The sequence below is a fragment of the Aricia agestis genome, chromosome 5 (assembly GCF_905147365.1).
Source record: "Aricia agestis chromosome 5, ilAriAges1.1, whole genome shotgun sequence".
Taxonomy (NCBI): Eukaryota; Metazoa; Arthropoda; class Insecta; order Lepidoptera; family Lycaenidae; genus Aricia; species Aricia agestis.
In genome coordinates, this window is record NC_056410.1 from 7,715,555 (window position 1) to 7,739,211 (window position 23,657).

The 23,657-nt window shown below is 36.2% G+C and overlaps 1 protein-coding gene across 1 annotated transcript; it reads right to left on the reverse strand.

Moving 5' to 3' along the window:
• Positions 1 to 9,059: 9,059 nt before the first annotated feature.
• On the reverse strand, positions 9,060 to 18,217 carry LOC121727306 (geranylgeranyl pyrophosphate synthase-like). Its single transcript, XM_042115044.1, has 9 exons — positions 18,109 to 18,217; positions 17,249 to 17,403; positions 15,919 to 16,063; positions 15,537 to 15,657; positions 14,809 to 14,948; positions 13,847 to 13,885; positions 13,432 to 13,531; positions 10,000 to 10,127; positions 9,060 to 9,195 (listed from the first exon to the last, which is right to left on the reverse strand). The coding sequence occupies exons 1-9, from the start codon at positions 18,148 to 18,150 to the stop codon at positions 9,130 to 9,132; spliced, it is 936 nt and encodes a 311-aa protein (XP_041970978.1). The 5' UTR covers positions 18,151 to 18,217; the 3' UTR covers positions 9,060 to 9,129.
• Between the last annotated feature and the right edge of the window lie 5,440 nt (positions 18,218 to 23,657).

Genomic DNA, 23,657 nt, shown 5'->3' on the forward strand with positions numbered 1-23,657 from the left:
GCTCAGTAAAAAAAATACGAGTTTAAAGTTTACTTACAAATTCGTGGACATAATGCATTTTGCTACTTGAAGTTATCTGAAAGACGCGACGCTAAACGCACGCACGTTCGGTTCGGACGGTATAGGATGAATGTTATCTACCGTTTATCATATATATTGTGTGATAAGCGATACAGGCATAATCTGAATTATATTACTGAGATAAGTATTCAATTATTCAACGACCGGTTTGTAGTTTGTGCTAATTAATAACAGAGCACTAACCGATACTAATATTGTGCGATTATTGTGAGCGGCGCATTTGATTAGCAATTCATTTATATTAAAGCGTTTGATCTAAAATGTATGACGTGGAATGTGGAAATACTTCAACACGAATATGTTAGCTAGACCTATACCACCAGCTGATAGGAAACCGGCGGCGTAATACTATGTGTTTGTCGCAATTGCATTGCAAGGGTTATTAAGATTCAAATACAAATAATAAAGATTATCGATCAAAATAAGTTTCGTATGTCCTTTTCCGGGACTCAAAGTATCTCCATACGAATATCGGTTATGGGGCTTGGACGTCAAGAGGTAACAGATAGATAGACATTCTTTCTTATTAATTTATAATATTAATGTGAATTACGATTTAACCCCACTAGTTTTGATATCATGATAAACTTTACTTGAAATATATGCGTTATTAGTTTGTGCCATTTGACGCATTAAAAGTTCCAGCCATTTGGGTGATGGTTGGGAAGATGGATGATCACGAACTATTGACATTGAGATATTAAGATAGAAGGTACTTAGGAGTGTCACTCCTTAAAAGTTTTCAGAGAGTCACACTGTTAAGAGTTGTGGACTTGTGGTCAAGTTCAGTAGCGTATCGAATTTTTGTAATTTTTGCAATCTACATGGAAAGTATATTTTTTACGGCGATTTTGCCCGCTTAGAACAGTACTTCTGGAATATAAAATTAGATTTTATATTTTTCCCGCCTAAGTTTAATTACTTTAAATTCCTTGTAAGCTCATATGTCTATAACTCTACACCATTCAGGGAATCATTCTAAGTTTCTTACTTCTAAAACACGACTTTCACAAATCTCGCAACCCTGTAGGGTTTTGGTTTCGAATTTTAACCGTGGAATTATCATAGCAATTTTGACTAACAGGCGAACATGAAAATGCAACGCCTATTTTCTAAAACACATTCCAACTTAGCGCATACTGCAATTAGTCGCTAAGTACCGCAAATAAAACAGCTGGAAAGAGTTTTTTCTTGAGTGCGCCTTATACACTTCTAGCGACCTCGGGCGGACAAAAAGTTTGTAACGACTCGGACAGTGAGGGATAATTAGCTGGGGCGAGGTTGATTGTTGCGACCGACGACCGTAACAAGTGGGAGCTGAAGTTGGAAATGTGGTTCCGCATACTTTGTCCGGTAAAAGACAGTGAGTCCATATTTTTTAGATCAGAACTATCGGACCTGGTGAAGGATTTGCCATATTTATTTTATTTTATCAGTGTTTATATTACAAGTAGATAAACCATCTTGGATCACTCTATTGATTAAAAAAACACACATTAACACTAGAAAGACCGGAATTCTGAACTTCCTAGAAAGACCAAGAGCGGTCAAATGACCCATCGTATGTTTTTACATTTTTTTGTGTATCTTACTATTTTGCTTTTGCATTTTATTCATCGTGTAATTATTTATAAATGTAACTAAATTAAATTATAGAACAAATATTCTAGAAAATTATTTAAAAAAGCATTTTATAGACCTGCTACTGATATAATGACATTATAATGACTCCACAAGATTTATTGGTTTTGTTCCTGTATTTGAGCATAAAACACCGTTTTTTCAGATTATATATTTTTTCATTTTAGCAATAGAATGGTAAAGTTACACTTATGTTAACGTCTAGAAGCCATGAAAATCTTGATGAAAATACCCTATTGGAGGACAAAACTATTATTTTTTCGTGTCGTATTTTTGGTCACAATATAAAAATCTTTTATCACTAAAACTAAAAAAGTACAAAAAATATACTTAAGAAATTAAATATACTTAAAATTAGCATAAATATAACATTTTTTATCATATTTTCATATAACTACAATTTCGCAACCTTTAGTTTGTTATTTGCTTCGTTTGTATAGGTAAATATTTTATTGAAAATCGAACTACTAATAAACTTAGTAGTAAGCTATGTTAGGTCAACTCAGGCAACAATACTATGAAAATTGACACAGATTTTTGTAGTAACGTTGATAATTTTCGAAAAACAGGGTTTCATTGGGCAAAAAACTTGAAATACGTTACAATATCACAACAGGCAAGGCAAAAGGTTTTATTTGTGCACATACTATATTTGTAAATATATTACCATTATTTTTACATATAAAAATTTGAAATTATAGACCATTTATGTAAATAAAAGTATTCATTCCACTTTTGTCCTATGAGTCATTGTCAAGTCTATTTCAGTCGAGTTTTTTTATAAATTTTAAATCAAATTTCAAATAAAATACATAAACAAAACATAATAGTAATAAAAAAATTAAAAGAAAAATAAAACTTGCAAGAAAAACCCACTTTCTTTAGAAATTTTATTCAAGCGGTCAATTGACCGCTGCGGTCTTTCTAGGAAGGTTGTTATTTAAAACTTATAATTATTGAGCAATCATTAAAAACACGTTATCTCAATTTAAACAATCGAGAATTATTAAATGTCACGAGAGGAAAACGAATTTCACGCAACGTTAACAAAAATATCGTAAATTAAAAACGAAAATGCGGTCATTTGACCGCTCCGGTCTTTCTAGTGTTAAAACGTTGCATAACTTTATTAGATCTAAATATATATATATATCTAAATATAATACTATGGAAAGCTATAATATTATATAGATATTGTTTTTTACTATGTTGTGAATAATTGTGATGGTGTATTATAATGATGAAGCTTACGAGAAAAAACATTCTGTCACATGGTAAATAACATAATATTATATACTCGAGGTTTTGGACAGAACATAATATACCTAGTAGTAAATTTCGCAAATCCTGGGATGGTTCCCATGGGATGAAATTGTAGCTTATGTCACTAATTAGCTGTAGCCGTCAATTAATTATTCTCTTGAGGGTTACCAAGCTTCTATCTTATTTTTTATACTGTTATTTTGGTAACCTTCCCATACATACCTTGCATAAGAATGACTTAATTTTAATTAATTAAAATATGAGATGGTAGAATAATAATATGGGGTATGACTTAGGAGGCTGAGAGCCCAATAACTTTTGTTTTATCTATACTAATATTATTTGGCACAGATAAGAAGTAGACCACGTGAAGGATCATAGGCTATTTTTTGTGGACTAATTTGCCTGTGAAATAATCTACTTTACGCGGGCGAAGCCGCGCGGAACGTCTAGTTATACATATTTAATAATTTAACCACTTTACATATAGATTAAATCTTCTATGATATTATATTCTTGTCACTGACCTCCATTATACAAGTACGCTGGACTTATGATACCCAACTGTTTTTTGTGCCTATTTGAACCGGAATCAGCGTACCCAATGCGGAGGAAGAGAACTAAATCTGACGTAACTTACAAAAGGCCGCTTAATCGCTATTGGTTGTAGAAACTAGTATTAGTTCCAAGTACTCCCTCCACTTCTATCAGCGCCAATATGTCGACTTTCAAACGTCATTTTTACGTCAGATTTAGTTCTCTTCTCCCGCATTGGGGGCGCTGATTCCGCTTCAAATAGGCACAAAAAATAGCTGTCATTTTAAAGGCTATGATTAGTCCAGCGTACTTGTATAATGGAGGTCAGTGATTCTAGTTCTATCAGGTTCCGGGGGAGACTCCGGAAAGAAGCGCGCGTCACGTCGCCGTTAATTCGTGATAATGTGTAGTTGTTAAGTTTATATAATTTTTATGTATGTTAGTCATTAAGGTATATATTGTATGGGCCTACGTAGCCTGATTTAAATAAATAAAAATAAATAAATATTAATTGTCAAAGGAACCCAAAAACTTTTCTCAATTGTTGTATGTTTTATTGTACATCGTGCATCAGAGGTGGCGGGTTTAGTGTCAGTGGTTGTTTTGTTTCATTAGACGCTTTTTATACTAGCTTCCTTCTTATACATTGTATTAGTTTTATTAAAATATTCTTAAAATGATAATGCATAATATCTATATTTTATGATAACGAAAATTAGACTGGTTTTAGTTATATTAACTAGGTACTGGGAAAAATTATCACATATTCCATGGGAGCGCTATATTTTTCAGGATATAAAAATAACGTATTAACCCAGAGCCTAAATTAACGCCGATTAAAATCAATAGTGTTTGCTTGAATTAATTATTACTAACAATCAATCACAAACTTTCGCATTTATAATATTAAATATCAGCTGATTATTCACACTTTTTAGTTTTTACTCGAGTTCGTACTTAATAACAGCATAGACTAAGGGAATAGTATATTTAGTCTCTAATAACAGTTATTTTGCCATAATATTGTCACGGACATATAGTGCCATCTAGCGTCAAACCAGCGAAACTTATCGAGGGAACACCGACAACATAGATCCCCTACTCAATACTAGATGGCATGAGGTGCACAAGTACATACTCGAACCTTCTAGAAAAGTCCAACATTTTGTTTACGTGTTTACCGGTTTATTTTGTTTACGTGTTTACGTGTTTTGTTGTTTACTTTTATTGTTTACTTGTTTACGTGTATCGGGAACTTTCTGGAATTCGTCTCGCCATATAAAAAAGTGCTTAGTGATTGGACCTAGTGATTAGTGTTTGGACTTAGTGCTAAGTGTTGTGACCTAGTGTGTGCTAGTCATAGTGTTTAGTGCAGTGTTAATAAAGTCTTCAAGAGAGTCACCAGGTCTTTCTCTCCAAATCCTCGAACCTTAGCACGTAACAATATATTATATTATTATAACAAAACTAGCTGGTGCCCGCGACTTCGTCCGCGTCAGCATAGTAGATCACGTCGCAAGTACTATTTTTCAAAAATTTTCAATGTACAGAATTGAGTTTCCTACGATTATATTATAATATGTATAGATGACTTACTTTGTTCCTAAAAAGGAGAAATGAGACGCAATACAAACGCCACGATACCATTTCGTTATAAGTAACAGATCTATGGTGGGGGGGGGGGGGTTTGGGGAGGCGCAGCCCCCCCAAATCATATAACACTCGAAAACCGTATGTTTAGTTTAGTTTTTAACTTTGTTCTTCAAAAAGGAGAAATATAACTACGTGAAATAGTTTTGTGTAGAGGACAATTTTAGGGGGGGGGGGGGGGTAGACGACCGGTGCCGAAGCTCGCTGCATATAAATCAAACGACACTCGAAATCTGTAAAGATAAGAGAGATAAAAGCCCATAGCAAGAAAAGGAGTGGAGATAGAAAGTGTAAAGGAGAAATTTGTAGGAAATTTTATGAGCTTTCATTGCGTACTGCACTTTTTTTCTCTACAACGCACCGTTTAGCCGTTAGCGATATGATGATAAACAGACAAAAATTCTAAAAACTATATTTTTGGCTTCTATATCCATTGTAGATCACGTCGCAAGTATTATTTTTCAAAAATGTTCAATGTACAGAATTGACTTTCCTACGATTTTATTATAATATGTATAGATAGATATTTTCACAGTTATATTGACAAAAGAGTATTACCATTGAAAATACTGCTGAGATTCGTCCTAACGACGTTTCTCAAGAAAATAGATTCATTTTAAGGACGGGCCTAAGGATATCGAAGCGATGATGGAGGAAAATCAAAAAATAATACATTTCACAAATCGAATCTATTCTGATCTTTGTACGTAATAAAATCTATTGTGACATTTATCTAATAATAAAAGTGTGCACGGAGTGAGTCGTTTGACACCGCTGCTCCGTATTCCAGGCGGCGTTTTTGCTCGAATCATTTATCTTATTGTCAATTTCAGTGAGAGAAAATAAAATTATAATAGCTCTCGAAGCATCCTTCGTAGTTTTATTAGATTTGCTATTATTATGCCGCTTCTCGCTTAGGCGAGTTTTCTATTATAAATAATCGTTTTATATCTAGTCTGGCCTTTTAGCTGGTGAAGTAAAAAAGAAGAAGAAGTAGTGGGCAAAAATATTGGTAGATTTTCTGCTTTACTTACTGTTAGAAAAAGTTTCGAATCAGTTTCACATATTTGAAAGGGACAAATACATAAATTATGGTTTTCTGTATCACTTTTAGGCCAGGCGCGCACTAGCGGCCAGGTCGCGGCGGCCATCAAAAGTAATATTATGGTGTGGCCGCTGGCCGCCATGCGGCCAGGTTCGCGTGGTCTATGGCGGTTTCATACTAAGGTGATTATCTCGATGGCCACCGCGACCTGGCCGCTGCGGTTTGGCCGCTAGTGCGCGCCCGGGCTTACAATAATAATTTACTAACAAAAATATGCGTGTTTTAAAACTGTTAAGCCAGCAGAAAAAAATATAATTATTAAAACATTGCTCATGATAAATAAATAGCAAGTATCAAACATATACACGAGCTCTATGGGATTTGTATAGGCTTCTAGGGAACTTCCACAGTGACAAATGAAGGACTAAGATGGATAGCTCCTTTGACAATTGTGAGGGATCCGCGTATTGACATGTCGCGAGAGAATTAACGGAGGCTTAGGCAAAATCTCTATATAATAGTATTATGTTGAAGAAGTATGTACACTTGAATGGAAAAGTTATATATTTTCCTTTTTAACTGAGTTACTGGCGCACTCAGAGTTGAAATGTTGATATAAGCCCCATACATTATCAGCTGTCAAACTCTTCATTAAATTGATTAATTGAATGTTAATCGTAATTAAATGTGAGTACGGCGGGAAGAGTTGGAATTCTTAGACTAATATAAACATTTAAAAATGCAACGTATGCGGTATGACTGTAATTCCGCGGTCTAAGTATGTCATGTGACGTTTTAAATATTATGGAAAAGACATGTAGACCTTGTATAGTTATAATCCCTGTGTATGTGTAATTAGGTACTATTTATTATCAATAAGTAAAACATATTTTATGTAACACCCTCAGGACTCTGTATCCCCCGTGTTAAGAGTTTTTTGTTCCTTTTTTGGCTTTTATCATTTCAAATCATATACAGTGCTCCCAAAGTGATAATGCGCATAGAAATTTTCGTAATTCTATGCGCTATAATAAAATCTTTTAAAAACAGCGCTTTGCAGCGACGTAGAGGCGTCTGACGTTGCTTGGACGTTACCATGGTAACGCCGCGATGGCTTCCCGGTCATAAAACACTTATTGACGGATAGTTATGTCCACACTGTGCACTTTCATCTTCAATTTTCGTCATCAACTTTCATATTGGCGCATTCAATAATTGAATGCGTCAAGGAACGCAACGCCAATATTGTCATTTTTGAAGTATTGGATACGGTCAGAGGGCATGCGTCGCGGGCATGCCTCACGTTCGCTGTTGACTGCGCTATAACGCATGCCCTAGACGAACAGAAAAAGGCACAGTGTGGACAAAGCTGATCAGAGATAGCGGACAGCCACCGGCTATATATGATACTAGCTTTTGCCCGCGGCTTCGCTCGCGTGGAATTCGAAAATCGTTTACAATACGAATATTCTTGCAAATCTCCTTTAGAAACATGATGTTTTTCCAACACCAAAAGTAGCCTATGTTACTCTCTATCCTTTCAACTAAGTCGATGCCAAAAATCAAGTCAATTGGTTGCTTCGTTAGGCTGCGAAGAAAGGACAAACAAACAAATACACTTTCGCATTTATAATATTAGTATGGATAGCTGTTTTCCGCGACTTCGTAGGCGTTACCATAGTATAATAACGGAAATGGATAATTCTCTCCTTTTTATGGTCCCTTACTCAAATGGTAAAAAACGGAACCCGATTACAAAGATATAATATCAGCCTGTCCGTCTGTCCATATCCAGGCAAAGCCTCCCTCATATTAATCAAATGACACTCGAAATCTGTATGTTTCACATGTTTCACTATTAATTAATAACTTAGTTAATAGTTTGTTCCTAAGGAATAAGAATTAAAACTCAACACTAACGACGCAACATGTTTTTGCTTGGCAACATTACCAGGGGGGGGGGGGTATGAGGGGGCCCATGATGTAAGTTTATTCGAGAAAAAAGTTTGATACAAAATCTGCCCCCTCTTTGGTCCCCTTTCAGGGGTGAGGGGGGAAAAATTTATACACCAGATGTTAAGTTGGAAGAAGATAAATATATCTGCGAAAACCGTATTCAAATCGGATCAGTAGTTTTCGTGTTAAAGAAAAAAGTTTGGTACAAAATCTTACCCCCTCTTTTGACCTCTTGGAGAGGTGGGGCGAAAAATTTTTGTACACCAGATGTTAAGTTGGGAGAAGACAAATATATCTGCGAAAACCGCATTCAAATCGGATCAGTAGTTTTCGTGTGATGCTGGAACAAACATACAGACAGACAGACAGACAGACAGACAGACAGACATACAAAAAACTAACCACAGTTTTGGCTTCTATAGCGATGTAGTAACAGCCCCGCTTATTATTTTTTGGATATCTTTAATGTACAGAATTGTCATTTCTACAGTTTTATTATATGTATAGATTTACTTCTATTTCCTTTGAACAAGGTGCAAAATGCAAGTACATTATTTGGGGCTCTTACGTTTCATAGATTCGGGTGTTTTCGTGATTACGACAATTAGCGGAGATTTCCATGCGCATTATTAATTTGGGAGTACTGTATCCTAATCCATCAACACTCACTATTTGATTAAAGATTCTGAATAAATTAATTATGATTCCTGAAAAAGGACGTACGATTTTATCTCGGAAAATGAATAGTTTTCTCGTGATAAACTGTTTTCCACGCAACTAAGTTGCGGGTAGTTAGTGTTATAAAAAGTGGATTTTTTACGTTGGCTGTTCCGTAGGAGTAATTTTTAAGCAGTAATAACATTAACTATGAATATAAACTCGTAGAACCAATTAATATAAAACTTTATTAAGCTCGCTTCTATTCACCAGCACCATAAGGCAAAATATGGATTCGGTCACTTCCATGTCAGCAGTTCTTTTAGAATCTCATCCAAGAGGGGGTTGCCTCCCAACCGTGCGATCTGGAAAAATGTACAATTAATCATTAAAATGTTTCAGTGACGGTGCCCAGTTTTATTGCAACTAGGCAAGCTACGCTAGAGTCTGGGCCCCTACCACAAACAATTGTACGAGAATGTTGCGTCTTACTCTAACAAACGTGAAATGACGTTGTTAGAGCAGGACGTGGCATTCTTGTCCGATTGTTTGAGTCTCAAAACCGTTTCGTGGTACGGGCCCTGGGCCTGTCCACATCACCACCGCGTCGCGACGTCGTCAACGTGGAACGGTGCGGTAACGTGGCACGGTACCTACGTTATCGTGATGTGAAAATTTACGTTAACATAACGTAAAATGCACGTCATGATATAGCAACGTTGTACATCGCAATGCCTTGTAAAACTGCTACATTTCACTACTTATCTAAATGTGGACCGCGAAATTGCGTATTTCTGCTTTTGCTATTGTTAAAAACGGAGAAAGAGAAGAAAAAAGACGTGCGCAAAACCTCTCTTTCCTTTTCTTACGTAGCCCAGTGCAACGGATGGTTGGCGAGAAACTAGCGCCACGGTCCTGCATCTCACTACCGAAGTTTTGTATGTAGGTACGTCGGTTTATAAAAGACAGCTGAAACCAATCACATGGGCTTCGGCCTGACCGAGCATACCACCTCGCTCTATCGGAAGATCTTCCTTTGCATCATCCACACATATTCCCACAGTTCTAACCAAATTTAGATTTTTTTTCCATCGCTGAAATTAAACTGACGACCTCCAAGTCAAGAGCCACACACTAACCACTGGACCGTAGGGTACAAAGCAACATACCTCATTTTCAACTTCTCTATGCATTTCCTCTAGCACCTTCCTAGTGTACTCCATGCTGCCAAGCTTGTGCAGTAGCGATACACAGTATTTTTTCATGGCTCTATCTTCGGTGCGTAGTTTTAAAATGTCTAAGTTTGTTAATAGGAAATTTTATTTGTGTAAATAAAATCAAAATAATATTATATTATTTAAATATAGACAGTGCCATTTTTAATTAAAGCGACCTTTCTATATTGGTCCATGATGGACAAACACAGATAAAAACGTGTGTAGAGGGGCTTATTAGTCATAATGACTCAGGCTCGACGTCAATCCATATTCCATACTTAACAAAAGTGTGTCTGTCAGTCTGTTACCTTCTCACGCCCAACCTGAACGCTGAACGCTGAACCGATTTTGCTGAAATTTGGTATGGAGATACTTTAAGTCCAAGGAAGAGACATAGGATAATTTTAGCCCAGAAAAATATACGGTTCTTGTTTAATAAACGAATTTATGCGGAACTGAGCAGCGGGCGTCATCTTGTTGTTTATAGGAGTGAGCACACTGAGACAGGCCGTGCCGGGGCTCCGCGTGCCGAGGCTCATCGCAAAAATCCGCCTCCATACAATTGGTATGGAAGCAGAAATCCGCTGCGCCCCGACACAGTGTGCGATACGCGCATCCGCTTTCATACAAATTGTATGGAGGCGGATTTTTGAGATGAGCCCCGGCACACTGACCCTCGGCACGGCCCGTCTCAATGTACTCACTCCTTTAGACAACTTGATGACGCCTGTAGAGAGTTGCCGCAATAATGGTTATGGATCCAATCCATGACCATTATTGCGGCATGGCTATCCATACCAACCTAATGTAGAAGAGTATTTAAAAATTGAATATTTAAAGTGATTAGATTCAAACCCGTGACCCTTAATGGCAACCCGCTAGCCATCGAATCACAGTAGTCTTAGACAATGGAATGTAGCTATAAAAATATTTTATACTTAATTTAAATAAATCATTTCCTAAGGCATCCATTACACGGTAGGTTTTGCTGTCAGTTTTACCACAATCATGAATGTGACTGATGCATGACCTTTCGTGTAATGCACTGATGGTTGCATGAAATTCATTGACCGTTATCTGGATATTTTGTTTTTTTGTCATGCAACCATCAACCATCATCATGACTTGTGAGGAAGCGTTTAATGACATTTCGTCAATCACGCGTCAGTCAATCAGTCGTCCATGATTATCTTGCTTGAACACGTGTATTCTTTGTGGAGTTTTGCGACGACTGACGATCAGTCGGATTGACTGTGTAATTCCGACATTCACCAACAGTCAAACGAAAGTCATGATTGATGGAATGACCGTCTTAGGCATCCATTACACGATCATACAAGTGACAGTCAATTCCGTCAATCATGAATTATGTTTGACAGATGGTGACTGATGGGCTGACGAATGGTATTTGACGGTCACTCAATTCTCTTCAGTTTTATGTCAGTCAAAGCCAACATTTTTGAAGGTATACGTTTCTAATTTTTTCCTATTTTGTCAGATGTGACAACACTCACTCAAAATTCGTGACTGATGGTTGCATGAAGCAAAAATCAAGATCTCCAGATTTTCGTCAATTAACTTCATGCAACCATCTGTCACGCTCTTACACGGTATATTATCCATCAGTTACAGCCATGACTGTGGTAAAACTGACAGCAAAACCTACCGTGTAATGGATGCCTAATGGATGCCTTAAGTATCTCATACTAAGAATAATGATAATTAACGTAATTAATAATTAGCATGAGGTCTTATATATTGCTGTTGACGTCGACTTATAATCTAATTACAACTACAAGATGAGCTATTTGTGATATTAATAAATTACTCGTATAATAACGAGCATAAAATTATGCATACATTTTCAAAGCCAGCTATGTCCACACTATGCGCTTTCGTCTTCAATTTTCGTCATCTTTTTTGTATTCAACTTTCGTTTGGTTGCGTTTGAATGCGTTAACGAACTCAACGCTAACATTGTCATTTTTGTTCAGTTGCAGTGTCTGTCAGCTTTGTAACTTAAGCGACGAGAACGTTTTACTGGGTGGAATATTCCAGAAAATATAGACCTAAGCGAAAGTTTTCGATACGGTCAGAGCGCATGCGTCGCGGGCATGCCTCACATACGCTGTTGACTGCGCTATGACGCATGCCCTTGACGAACAAAAAAAGGCATAGTGTGGACAAAGCATTGAGATGCATATTTGAGATGGCGCAGCGGTGCAGCTCGCGTTTTCTATACATTTTTTATTATTAATTACGAGATGACGGCGCGGCCGCGACTCCGTTGCGCCAAAATTAGTTTATCGCGCGGGAACCGTAAACTTTTTTGGCATAAAAAGTATCCTACGTCCTTCTCCGATATATAAACCAAACAGCAAAATCGGTTCAGCGCGAGCGGTTTGGGTGTGAAGAGCTAACAGACAGACCGATAAACATATAAAAAAACTTTAGCATTTATTATATTACTAGCTGTTGCCCGCGACTCCGTCCGCGTGGACTTCAGCTTATGGCGTACGGCGTTTCCGGCGTACCCTGTCATAAAAAGCGTATGGAAAATGCGACCCGCTAAGATTTAAAGGTTTTTGGACCCGTTTCGCAGCACCCCGTCACATGTGCGGTATGCTTTAATGTACCTTCAAGAAATTGATTCACATGTAGTTGACGAACCTATGTCATATTTTGGTCGGATTATGTCAATTCATTAGTTGTCATCTGTCGGCTTTATATTATCACTAGCTATTGCCCGCGACTTCGTCCGCGTTGACTTCAGTTTATAGCGCACGATGTCAACAAAATTGGTGTCAAAAGCTTTTATAAAAAAACCCTGGTACCCCTTAAATCAAAACAGCTGTGCAGTGTGCACATAATATTTCATTTTTTTAAATTAAACTTTATACTTTATGCCTAAAGCTTATTTAGCCCCCTCATTACACAACTTTACCCATAAACTATTTATCATTGATAGATTTAAGGTTACGTCACTGCATAGATAAAGTACTGAGTTATTTAATACCGTATTATAGAAATAACAATCGAAAAATATCGAAAATTAAGTGTAAGATGATACCACCTCTTATAGAAAGACGTTTGAGCAAGCGTCAGCGCGATGTAGCAGACGGCACGGCGCCATCTATTATGATTTTTTGGAACTAACTGAATTTGAACAAATTTAGGCATTTTCACCCCCTTACAACCCTTTTTTCCAGATAAAAAGTAGTCTATGTCCTTTTTCAGGCTTTAGACTCTCTGTGTACAAAATTTCATTACAATCGGTTCGGTAGTTTTGGCGTGAAAGCGAGACAGACAGACAGACAGAGATACTTTCGCATTTATAATATTAGTATAGATTTTTTGAGCAAGATTAGATATTTAAAAGGATACTCAATACACCAACACCCTCAAGAAATTGCATTGCATGAATAACAGGTAAGCTGAACTTTCCTTCTGTTATGTCTTCGCAAAATAGTTCTTCTTTACTACTCTGAAATTAAGAATAATGTTGTGTAGTTTATTTCAGAATAATTATTTAAAAGTACTTCTGTAAATGCATATTAATATGTTTTAAAAACTAAATGTATTCTATATTATTAAATTATGCAATCATAGGGCGCGTAAGCATTAAGTAAGATTTTTTAAAATATTATACAGTTTAAATGCGTCTACTGCTACGAATAATAAAAACTATTACAAAATATAGCAAGAACTTAGTTAAAAAGAGCAGATAATATTATGGAAATTTATATAATATGATAAGTATAATATAATAATATACAATATCTAGATTAAAGATACGTACCGGAACGTTTTCATTTTGTCTAGGCCAGTCTTCCAGCGCCTGAAAATATAAGAGTTCGTATAATAAAGCACCATCGAGGAAATTGATGCCTAGGCAGTTGAGAGACCAACTTAATTTGGTCTGATCATAATATCGTCAATTTAATGTTAATTGTGATCTGTCGGCTGGGTTTGACGTAACGCGGCCAAAATACGTAGGTCCCCCATCTGCTTAGGAATCAACTTCTCTGATAGTACATTAAGTTCGTTCACAGGACAGGGAGAATTATATTGCTATCTCGTTTCCACATATACGTCATATTATTTTTGGAGGACCCCAAATAAAACAAATATTATAGTACGCATTTAAAAGCGCTATTAAAAGCTAGTAAAAATAAATCATTAAGCTTTTATTCGATTGCTGCAAGTTGTTGATGATCATAGATATAATAAGAGTATGGGTTAAGATAAAAATAATAAGCGTATTATTTTCATGATGGTGACCTCAGGCAATATTTATACAACGTTTGTTATCCTATGCTCCCTCATATTTACAAGAGCAAGTAAATATCTATGACAATTCAGGTCAAAACCTCCTAATTATTTGAAGTAGTTGCTCGACGACTTGAGGGTACCCTAATAAAACCTATATATTGGGTACTAAGGGTATTAAGGGCCCGTATGGTACTCAAAACCAATTTTGATTGATACGCTTTCAGCGTCTTAACATGGTCACTAATAATAAAAGTGTGCAATTATAAGTTTTATATAAATACCATGTAGCACTTAAGTCAAGGTTTGACCACATTCAATAAAATTGAAAACGCTAACGCAAGTCTGTAATTACTAAAACTTCTTTTTAAATGTTTCTCAGCAATACTGAAATGATTTTAAATGAAAACGTCATTGCCACCATCATTTTATAAAGTTTCGTTTAAAAAAATCAAAATACGTCGATATAAAGTAAAAAATAAAGTAAAGTACCTCTGGTTTATTGAGATTACAATAGTCGTCTCTTATTTGGAAGTAGAGTGAAATGAGCTGAATAAGCCTTTTGTAGTCCCTCTTGTCTTCGCTGAAATGTTGCAGCAGTCTCACGGGCAAGCTAAACATACTACAAGTTTCTGAAAAAAATGTTTTTTAAGATCTGAAATAGTAAAATAGATTAAAAATTCGGCTAACTATGTAAATATCTTCTAAAGTTAGTTTTCAATTGCGACATACTTATCTTTTTAAGTGACTTCCAAAAAGGAGGAAGTTATATGTTCGGCTGTGGATATTTTTATACTAATTTTCAATTCAAATTTAAATTTTAAATTCATAATAACTACCTATTCAAACGTATCGTAATTTGCAAATCAAAATTCAGGTGGAACAAGATAGGTACAAGAAAAAAAGGGAAGAAACATTAGTTCAGAAAAGTGTAGTTCTTGCCAAGAAAATGCCTGTTTTCACCAACGGTCTCCTAACGCTAAGTATTCCCTAGCGATCTTTACGGGTCAAATATCTCTTAAAACAAACACATTTAAAAAAAAGTAATGTTTTGCAAAAGTTCTTACGCCCTAAGGACGAACGTGACACACAAAAATTCGTGAAATCTCGAAGGATTTGTACCCTTAATGGCCGCTAGGGGACCACTTAGCGTTAGGAGGCGGTTGGTGAAAACAGGCATTAATCATTGATATCCCAACATATTGGAGGTACCTACTTACTTTGTATACATGCCAGCTTGTAATCTTCTACCGATGGACAGGTGTGAGTGTCTCGCCAGTAGATGTCGATGCCCTGTCCTCGAATCAAATCCAGCATCTCTTCCAAACATATCTCATAGACCTAAAACCGGTATCAATTTTATAGTAAAGAAGAGCCATGCCTAAATACGAGGTATACAGGATGTAACAAAACTAAGTAATATGTGGGCAAAAATTATGTTTCCAAGAGAAACGCCCCAACGTCATGATTTTGTCCATACAAAAATAAAAATAGGTTCGTAACACATAAACTGTTAAAACTCTAAAACGTGACTTGTACACAATCCCACTGACAAAAAACACATGGAAAATCTCAAAAATATAAATATTGCATAAAACGCACCCTATGGTCCTTCATATCTAGAAGCTTCTTTACAGCTAGAAACAAGACATGTACAGAAGTGTTGGTACAAAGAGGTATTCCATATATGAGGTGAGCAGCTGGTATGGTGCGACGAAGCTTGGTGAAGTCTTGGATGTCGTCGAGGCTGAAGCAAATAATTGAACAATGAACAATAATTATCTACCTATCTATTTATATTATTTATAATATAAATAGATAGGTAGAAAACAAAGTCGCTTTTTTTTCTCTCATATCCCTTTGTTCCCTTTAATCTTCAAAACTACGCAACAGATTTTGATGATTCTTTCAGTGTTAGATAGCCCATTTATCGAGGAAGGCTATAGGCTATATTTTATCACGCTAAGACTATCCTATTAGTCTTAGCGTGATAAAATATAGCCTAGGAGGGAAGAAATAGATGAAAATGTGGAAGAAACGGGGAAAATTATTTGAAAGGGCTAACTTGAACGCGCTAATCTCAGGAACTACTGGTCCGTTTTGAAAAAATCTTTCAGTATTAGGTTGTATTGAGGTAGGCTAGGCTATATTTTATCACGCTAAGACTAATAGGAGAATGTGGAAGAGACGGGGGAAATTATTTGAAAGGGCGTATCTCGCGAACTACTGGAGCAATTTTTATGTTATTTGGCATAGATAAGAAGTAGACCACGTAAAGGATACATACATACATACATAGGATCATAGGCTATCTATTTTAATATTTTTTTCAGTGGCTATATATTTCATACCCGTGCGACGCCGGGGCGGGTCGCTGGTTAACTGTAAATTGAACAATTTATTATGCTAAAATACAATAGTATATAGTAGGGGTTAGATTGATGTGTGTGAAGCTGAAGACTGTGAAGCTTAGCACAGATTTTGATGGGTAAAAGGTCATATAGTTCACAATTATCGCATAGCTTACAAATTCTTATAATTAATAAAAATAACAACAACGTTTATTTACAGACGGAGATGTTGAATGTTGATACATACAATGTAAACGAATTTAACCCATCAATCACCAAGCGGCACCCGGCTGCCGCATAACAATTGAAAATCTATTGTATTTTTTTAAGATTTAAAATTTTTACGTCATACTATAAAATGTTCAAATTTTCAAGCCCTTTCGTTTGATAATATTGTTTAAAACAACAAAAAAAAAAGTTATCAAGCTAAAATTTTGTACAAAATTCCACAATTTTTTTGTACCGTTACATCTCTAGTTTATTTTAAAAAATCAGCCAATCTCTGACCTTGTCATCATCGAACCAACCTCAATCCAATAATCGGTGGGTAGGTACTTAAACTTACGTACGTAGGTACTTACATTAAAGTTCCATTGTTTAGCATATTCACTAAATCTACGATTTCATTCACTTTTTGCTCTGGAAGTTTGAACCAGTAGTTGAAAGCGAGGGGTATCCTCTTCTTGTTGAGTTTTCCTTTCACTTGGATTATATGGTAATATGGCTGCAGTAGTTTCTAAAAAAAGAAAACGGAAACTCTTTAGGATCCAGAAAGAGATAAAGACTATTTACAACATAAAGTTATTATACCTAGCGGAATAGAGAAACAAAGGCCTGAGCAAGAGAGATATGTCACTATTAGTAACACTGCGTGGTAAAAAGAGGCGTGAGATACATGACAGCAGCACTCTTTTTTTGACGTCCAGTCGGCACGTGCCGCACGTTAACAATTTAATCTCATAGAATTCATGTTAAATCATGCTTGTGTAAATGTATACGTACACATATTTTTCACACAGGTGAAAACCAATTTCGGTTTCGTTTGACAGCTCGAGATCGTTGCTCTATTCCGCTAGGTATATTAACTTTATGATTTACAATAGTCGTTTCACTCAGTCTGTCCATCTGTGACGTTACAGATGTTCTTATTTTAAAAATGTTAAATTCGACAGGTTGCAGGTCAGGTTTATGTACAAAACATGCCTAGTTCACACACATGATTGCAGCTAGATAAAGTATGTGTGTCCTTTTGTATGCAAGAATAGATTTTGATTGGAATTTGACATAAGTAAAATTAGAATGTTTGAAGCGAGGCGTAGGCCATCATTCGACAACTTTATCAAACTCATGTCACTGTCATCACATAAAATCACAAGAACGAAACACCAAAACGCCACAGGGGGTTGACGCACAATTTGGGAAGTACTGCCTTGGTCCTTACCTCCTCCACATCTTTTTCTTCGTAATCTTTAGGAATATTCATTTCGAAATTATTTCAACGTCAATCAATAAATTAACTTAGATCAAGCAGAAGGTTAACTTGGCAAAGGTCGTACGCGCACTAAGCGATAATAAAGCTGTTCTCTTTTATATATCTCTTTATTAATTAAAGATCTTTATTTAATTAAGTAAAGAAAATTTAAATTGCTAACATTCTTCTCTCTACATGGATGTGGCATAATTATTATGATCGTCGGAATGTATAGCATAATATTATATTGGAAATAGTTCCTTACTTATACCTGACATAGATGAACCAACTCAATCGCAGAAACCAGTCGGGTACATTATTATTTAAATTATTACTAGCTGTCCCGACAAATGTTGTTTTGCCATATAAAATATTTCACCCATAATATTATTTCATTGAAGTGACTAAATAAGTATGTCACCATGGCAACGCCCATCGCTATCCTGTCGCACAAACAGTCACCGTCAGTCTCGAGTTGTAATAATTTACTATTATTTATTCAACAAATGCACTTATCAACATAAAAAGTAGCCAGCAAACGATTCTCAGACCCACTGAATAGGCATAATATAAGATTTGGTAAAAATCAGTAAAGCCTTTTGGGAGGAGTACGGTAAATATAAAATTCTCGTGTCACAATGCAACTAGAATTTTATATTTAAATAAGTAAGATAATTTTAAGTGGTTTCAAAAATATGTGTAAAATTTAATTATGTATGTAATATATTATTATAATAATATTAATATTTTTGCTCCTTTTTAGGGTTTCGTACCCAAAGGGTAAAAACGAGACCCTATTACTGAAACTTCGTTGTCTGTCCGTCTGTCTGTCTGTCTATCCTGTTGTACTTCAAACAATTAAAGATTACAGATAATTCTAAGGGTTACCTGTATTGTCTGCACCACATGCAAAGTCACTCAAAAGGTTTTTTGATGAGCTCGACATGGCTCTCCTATGGTTTGGGTACTAAAAATATTATAGACAGTAAATGATGAGAAACACCAAGGACCATAAAAATAAACTTATTAAAAAATATGTAGTACCTTACCTATCACGCGCACCTCTAAGTCGAGCTATAAACGAATCATTGTATGGGATGGAATAGCTCAATGATTTTATATTCATTATCGTTTTCATGCCCAAAAATATGTTCAAATGTTGTTTATTATGATTTCATGAACACTATTTACGCATCTACATCCGCTGACATTATTTTTCTTTTTTCTTCTTCTTTTCCTTTGTCATGTCGTTTGTTCTTTATATTTATAATTTTGACATATTATTAAGTAAGATGGAAATTATTAGGCATGCATTTATTAATAATTATTATGACAAATTATATTTAAGAATGTATCCTAAATTAACATTTGCACGTCGAGAAAATTGACAAAATATGTGAAGCACTGTTAGAATTATAGTAACACCTTATTGTACCATATTTATGCAAATAAAGAATATTATTATTATTATTATTATCTATCCGTCTGTCTGTCCGTCTGTCTGTCCGTCTGTCTGTCCATCTGTCTGTCTGTCTGTCTCCAAGCTGTATCTCAAGAACCGCTACAGCTAGACTTCTGAAATTTTCACAGATTCTGTATATCTGTTGCCACTATAACAACAAATACTAAAAACAAAATAAAATTAATATTTGAGGCGGGCTCCCATACAAGAAACGTGATTTTATTTGCCCTTTTCTGCTGGATAATATAAAAATGGCAACAGATAAGTACTTGAAATTTTCACAAAATATTCAAAATATGTGTACTTAAATAATTAGTAATAAAATTAAAATCAAATTTAAGGGGGGCTACTATACAAAAAACATAAATTTTGCCTATTTTTGCGCTATAACGGTACGGAACCATTCGTGCGCGAGTTCGACTCGCACTTGGCCGATTTTTATGATTAACCTTGAAATAAATGAAGAGTTTGACAGATAATGTAAGAGGCTTATGTTAAAATTTTAAATTAATTAATGTTCCACTCTGAGTGCGGCAGTTAGACTAACAGGAAAGTCCAAAAAACTCCTTACATTAATTACTTATTCCTGGTCTCTGGTGAAATTAAGTGGAAATCAATCAAACGTAGCTAAAAGGCACCTGCATCATTCTGCCTCTAATGTTGAAGCGTGTCAGGCGTCACGCGAGCTGATCGCGTGTTCGCGTGAACCAATTGCGTGCGATGTTTTCACTCCAACTTACTCGGGGGCTTTCTTGAGTGCTCAATAAGCGGATACACACTTGTGGGAGTGGTGAAGCACTGGATGCGATTACAGGGCCCTGATTCGCAATGCGCAATTCGACTCGGATTCGGAAACTTCATCGCGCGACGTCCAATAAAATCTTACTGCTTTAGGCAATTACCAATGATCGTAAAGTTTCCGAATCCAAGTCATACGTGATACGGTAATCGTGAATCGCCATAAAGATTAAACGTTTTGAAGCAGCACAAAATATCCACAGCCGAATATCAAAACCCCTTCTTTTCTTGGAAGTCGGTTAAAAAGCGACTAGCATCTAAATTAGAGGCTTGAGGCTTTGATTCACTGTGTTATAATGCTGTATCCACACATACCGCCGGCTTATACCGACGGCACGGTCGGCGGCCCTGCCGCCGGCTAACCACATATGCCGGCGGCTTCGGTGGCTAGGCAGTCTGAAAGCCGGCGGCATGTGTGGATGCGCCATAATACTTTGCGTCGTTATTACTCAGATGCAAATTTTGTCCCAGGTCAAACATTTTAAAGCAGCAAAAGATATCGACTAGCATTTAGATTATAAATCTCACAGCTGCATCAAATACTTCCTGATATAATTATTTTTCCTCTTCTTACTTCATGTATTTCAATGCAATAATATTCAAGGAAGACAATCGCTTAAGTCTAGCAATACGAATTACAACACAAGCTATTAAAACGTGATATCCAGGTTTCTAGATCTGTGTTAACGTCGCATTAAGTTTGTCTAATACAATTCAAAATGAATTAAGACATAAAAAGTACACTATCAGTATTTGACTTTATAAGATTATATTAATAATGTTATAAAATTTTAAATGAAATTATATGCTTGTTCGTAATAAATAATAATCATAGATATTAAAAGGGGTTATGTAAAATCCAAGATAACAATATTTAATTACAAAAGAGGAGTTTTTACAGCCCAAACTTACATCACATTTATTAAAATTGTTAACTATTAATTTTGATTAAAATTAAAGTAATTATTACTCTAATTTCAATATAATTAAAATATTTTTGACATGCATGAGTATTGAGTAGGTACAATAAATAGAAACCCGGAACCTTAAAAAAACATCTCAATAATGATCTTGAACATTATCTAATGCCGGCTCTTGATATAGGCGAACGCGTTGGCCAACGCGTCTGCAGACGCGTTGGCAGTGCGCTTGCAACGGCGTTTGTGAGTAATCCACACATAGGAAGGTCGTTCAGTATGCTTTGGATCGCGCCAATGTGCGGACGGATTCAAAATGGATGTTTAGTCGCTAACAGCTGCAGCTGTTTATTTATTCACAGCTTATAATTACTTTGTAAATGTGGACAAGAAAAAGTTTTTAAAGAGTATTCTGGAAATAAATAAATAAAAGGCGAGAAAACGTAACAAACAAAGAAATAAACTCACTTTTACATAATATTTTATAATATTAAAATAATATAAGTAATTATTTTATTACCTACTTATTATTTATTAAATTATTACATACAAAAATTATTACATATTATAATAATTATCATAATTATAACTCCGGGCAAACTGATCGCGCGGCCTATGTGTGGATGGAGCGCGAAGCTTGCGACAAATGTCCTTTGATCTTTTGCCGGCATTTCCGACCCGCGCGGCAAGCTCGCAGATGCGTCGGCCAACGTCTAAATACCTACGGCCAACGCGCGAACGCCCGTTCTACACATTGGGCCAACGCGTCTGCAGACGCGTTGGCCAACGCGTTCGCCTATATCAAGAGCCGGCATAAGCGGTAAGAGCGGTTTATTAACGCAGGCCTAAGCCGCCATCTTGGACTGAAAAGGGAAACGCTGTTTCATCCGAAACAACAAACGCCATAATGTCCCTAAATAACTGCAATTACAACATGGCATTAAGTAACGCACATTAATCCATTAAGCTGGTAAGTTATAGTCAATCCCTTTATTGAAAACGGCCCAAACCTCAGGTGATTAATATCGGTCTTCACGTGACTCCATTACACAACTACTATACTGACTTTTATTATGGTATTAAATATTGAGAAATATCGTATCCCTATAGTGTGGTGTATGGATTATACCAGCCAACGGGCCGGTTGATTTTAATATAGTTGAGAGTTACCCGTATAGTTTTAATTTAATCTAGGAAGCCTCATTAAGCTTCTGACTGGCTTTATACTTCATTAATGTAATAAATTCACCACACTGCAACTGCAAATGTGACTGCAAAGCCACATTACTTAGTTGCGATGCGGTGCGTTGTGGTGACGCGCGCTATACAATACAATATGGTGTCAGCGCAGAGCGTCATTAAACTTATTTCCATAAATCCGTCAAAACACACGATGACGACGTAACGGATCAATTTGGCATATCATGAAAATTAGCCTCGAAGAAGCTTGGTGTTCTCAACAGAGCGGGCAGTATGTCAAACCTTTGAAAAAAAAGAAAAAAAAGAGAGTGTATTCCCTCTTAAAATGCCGGCAACGCACCTGCAACTCTTCTAATGTTTCGAGTGCCTATGGGCGACGGGAGTTGCTTTCCGTCAGGTGACAGTTTGCTCATTAAAAAAATATATCTGTAAAACGTTGGAGCGTCGCGGCTGTGGCGCAACGTAACGAGACAACTGCAGCCTCGCTCTTATAACGCAGTAAAGTAGAAATCCAGCTTTGAGAAAATCGCCTTCCAGTGTACATTTTCCAGATATTATCTCGATACCGTATTGATTGTGTAAATAGGTTTACATTTTGCGGTGCACCGTCCGTCTATTATGTCGTATGGCAACAAGCCCCGGAAGTCGTCACACGGCGCGAGCCAGCCAATATCCGCTTTGAGCGCTTTTACGCCACGCTGACGCGTCGGGACACGTGTTAGACTCGACGTACACAACATGCTATGAAACGGTTATTCAGTATTCACCTGTCATATACTGCTGTAGAGGAGGATGTTTTGATAACATTGTCCCGAGAGCGTGCATATTATGAAACAGCGTACACTCAAATTATTAAACAAACTGTTAAAAAAGTTTTTTTAATCTTTTTTAACACTTTGTCACAATCTCAAACTATAGATCTATACTGAGATCAGTATAGATGTATAGTTTGAGATTGTGTATCTACTGTTATTCTCTAGAAGAGACTTGGGAGATATCATTGTAAGACTATTGAGATATTAGAGATATTATATTAGCATGTCAGTGTTACCGATAGAAATGCAAAAGAGTGCAGGCTAGAACAGCCTTCAAATGCTATTAAAATTTTTAGTTTGGTTTCAGAGTAATCTATTAAACTTGAC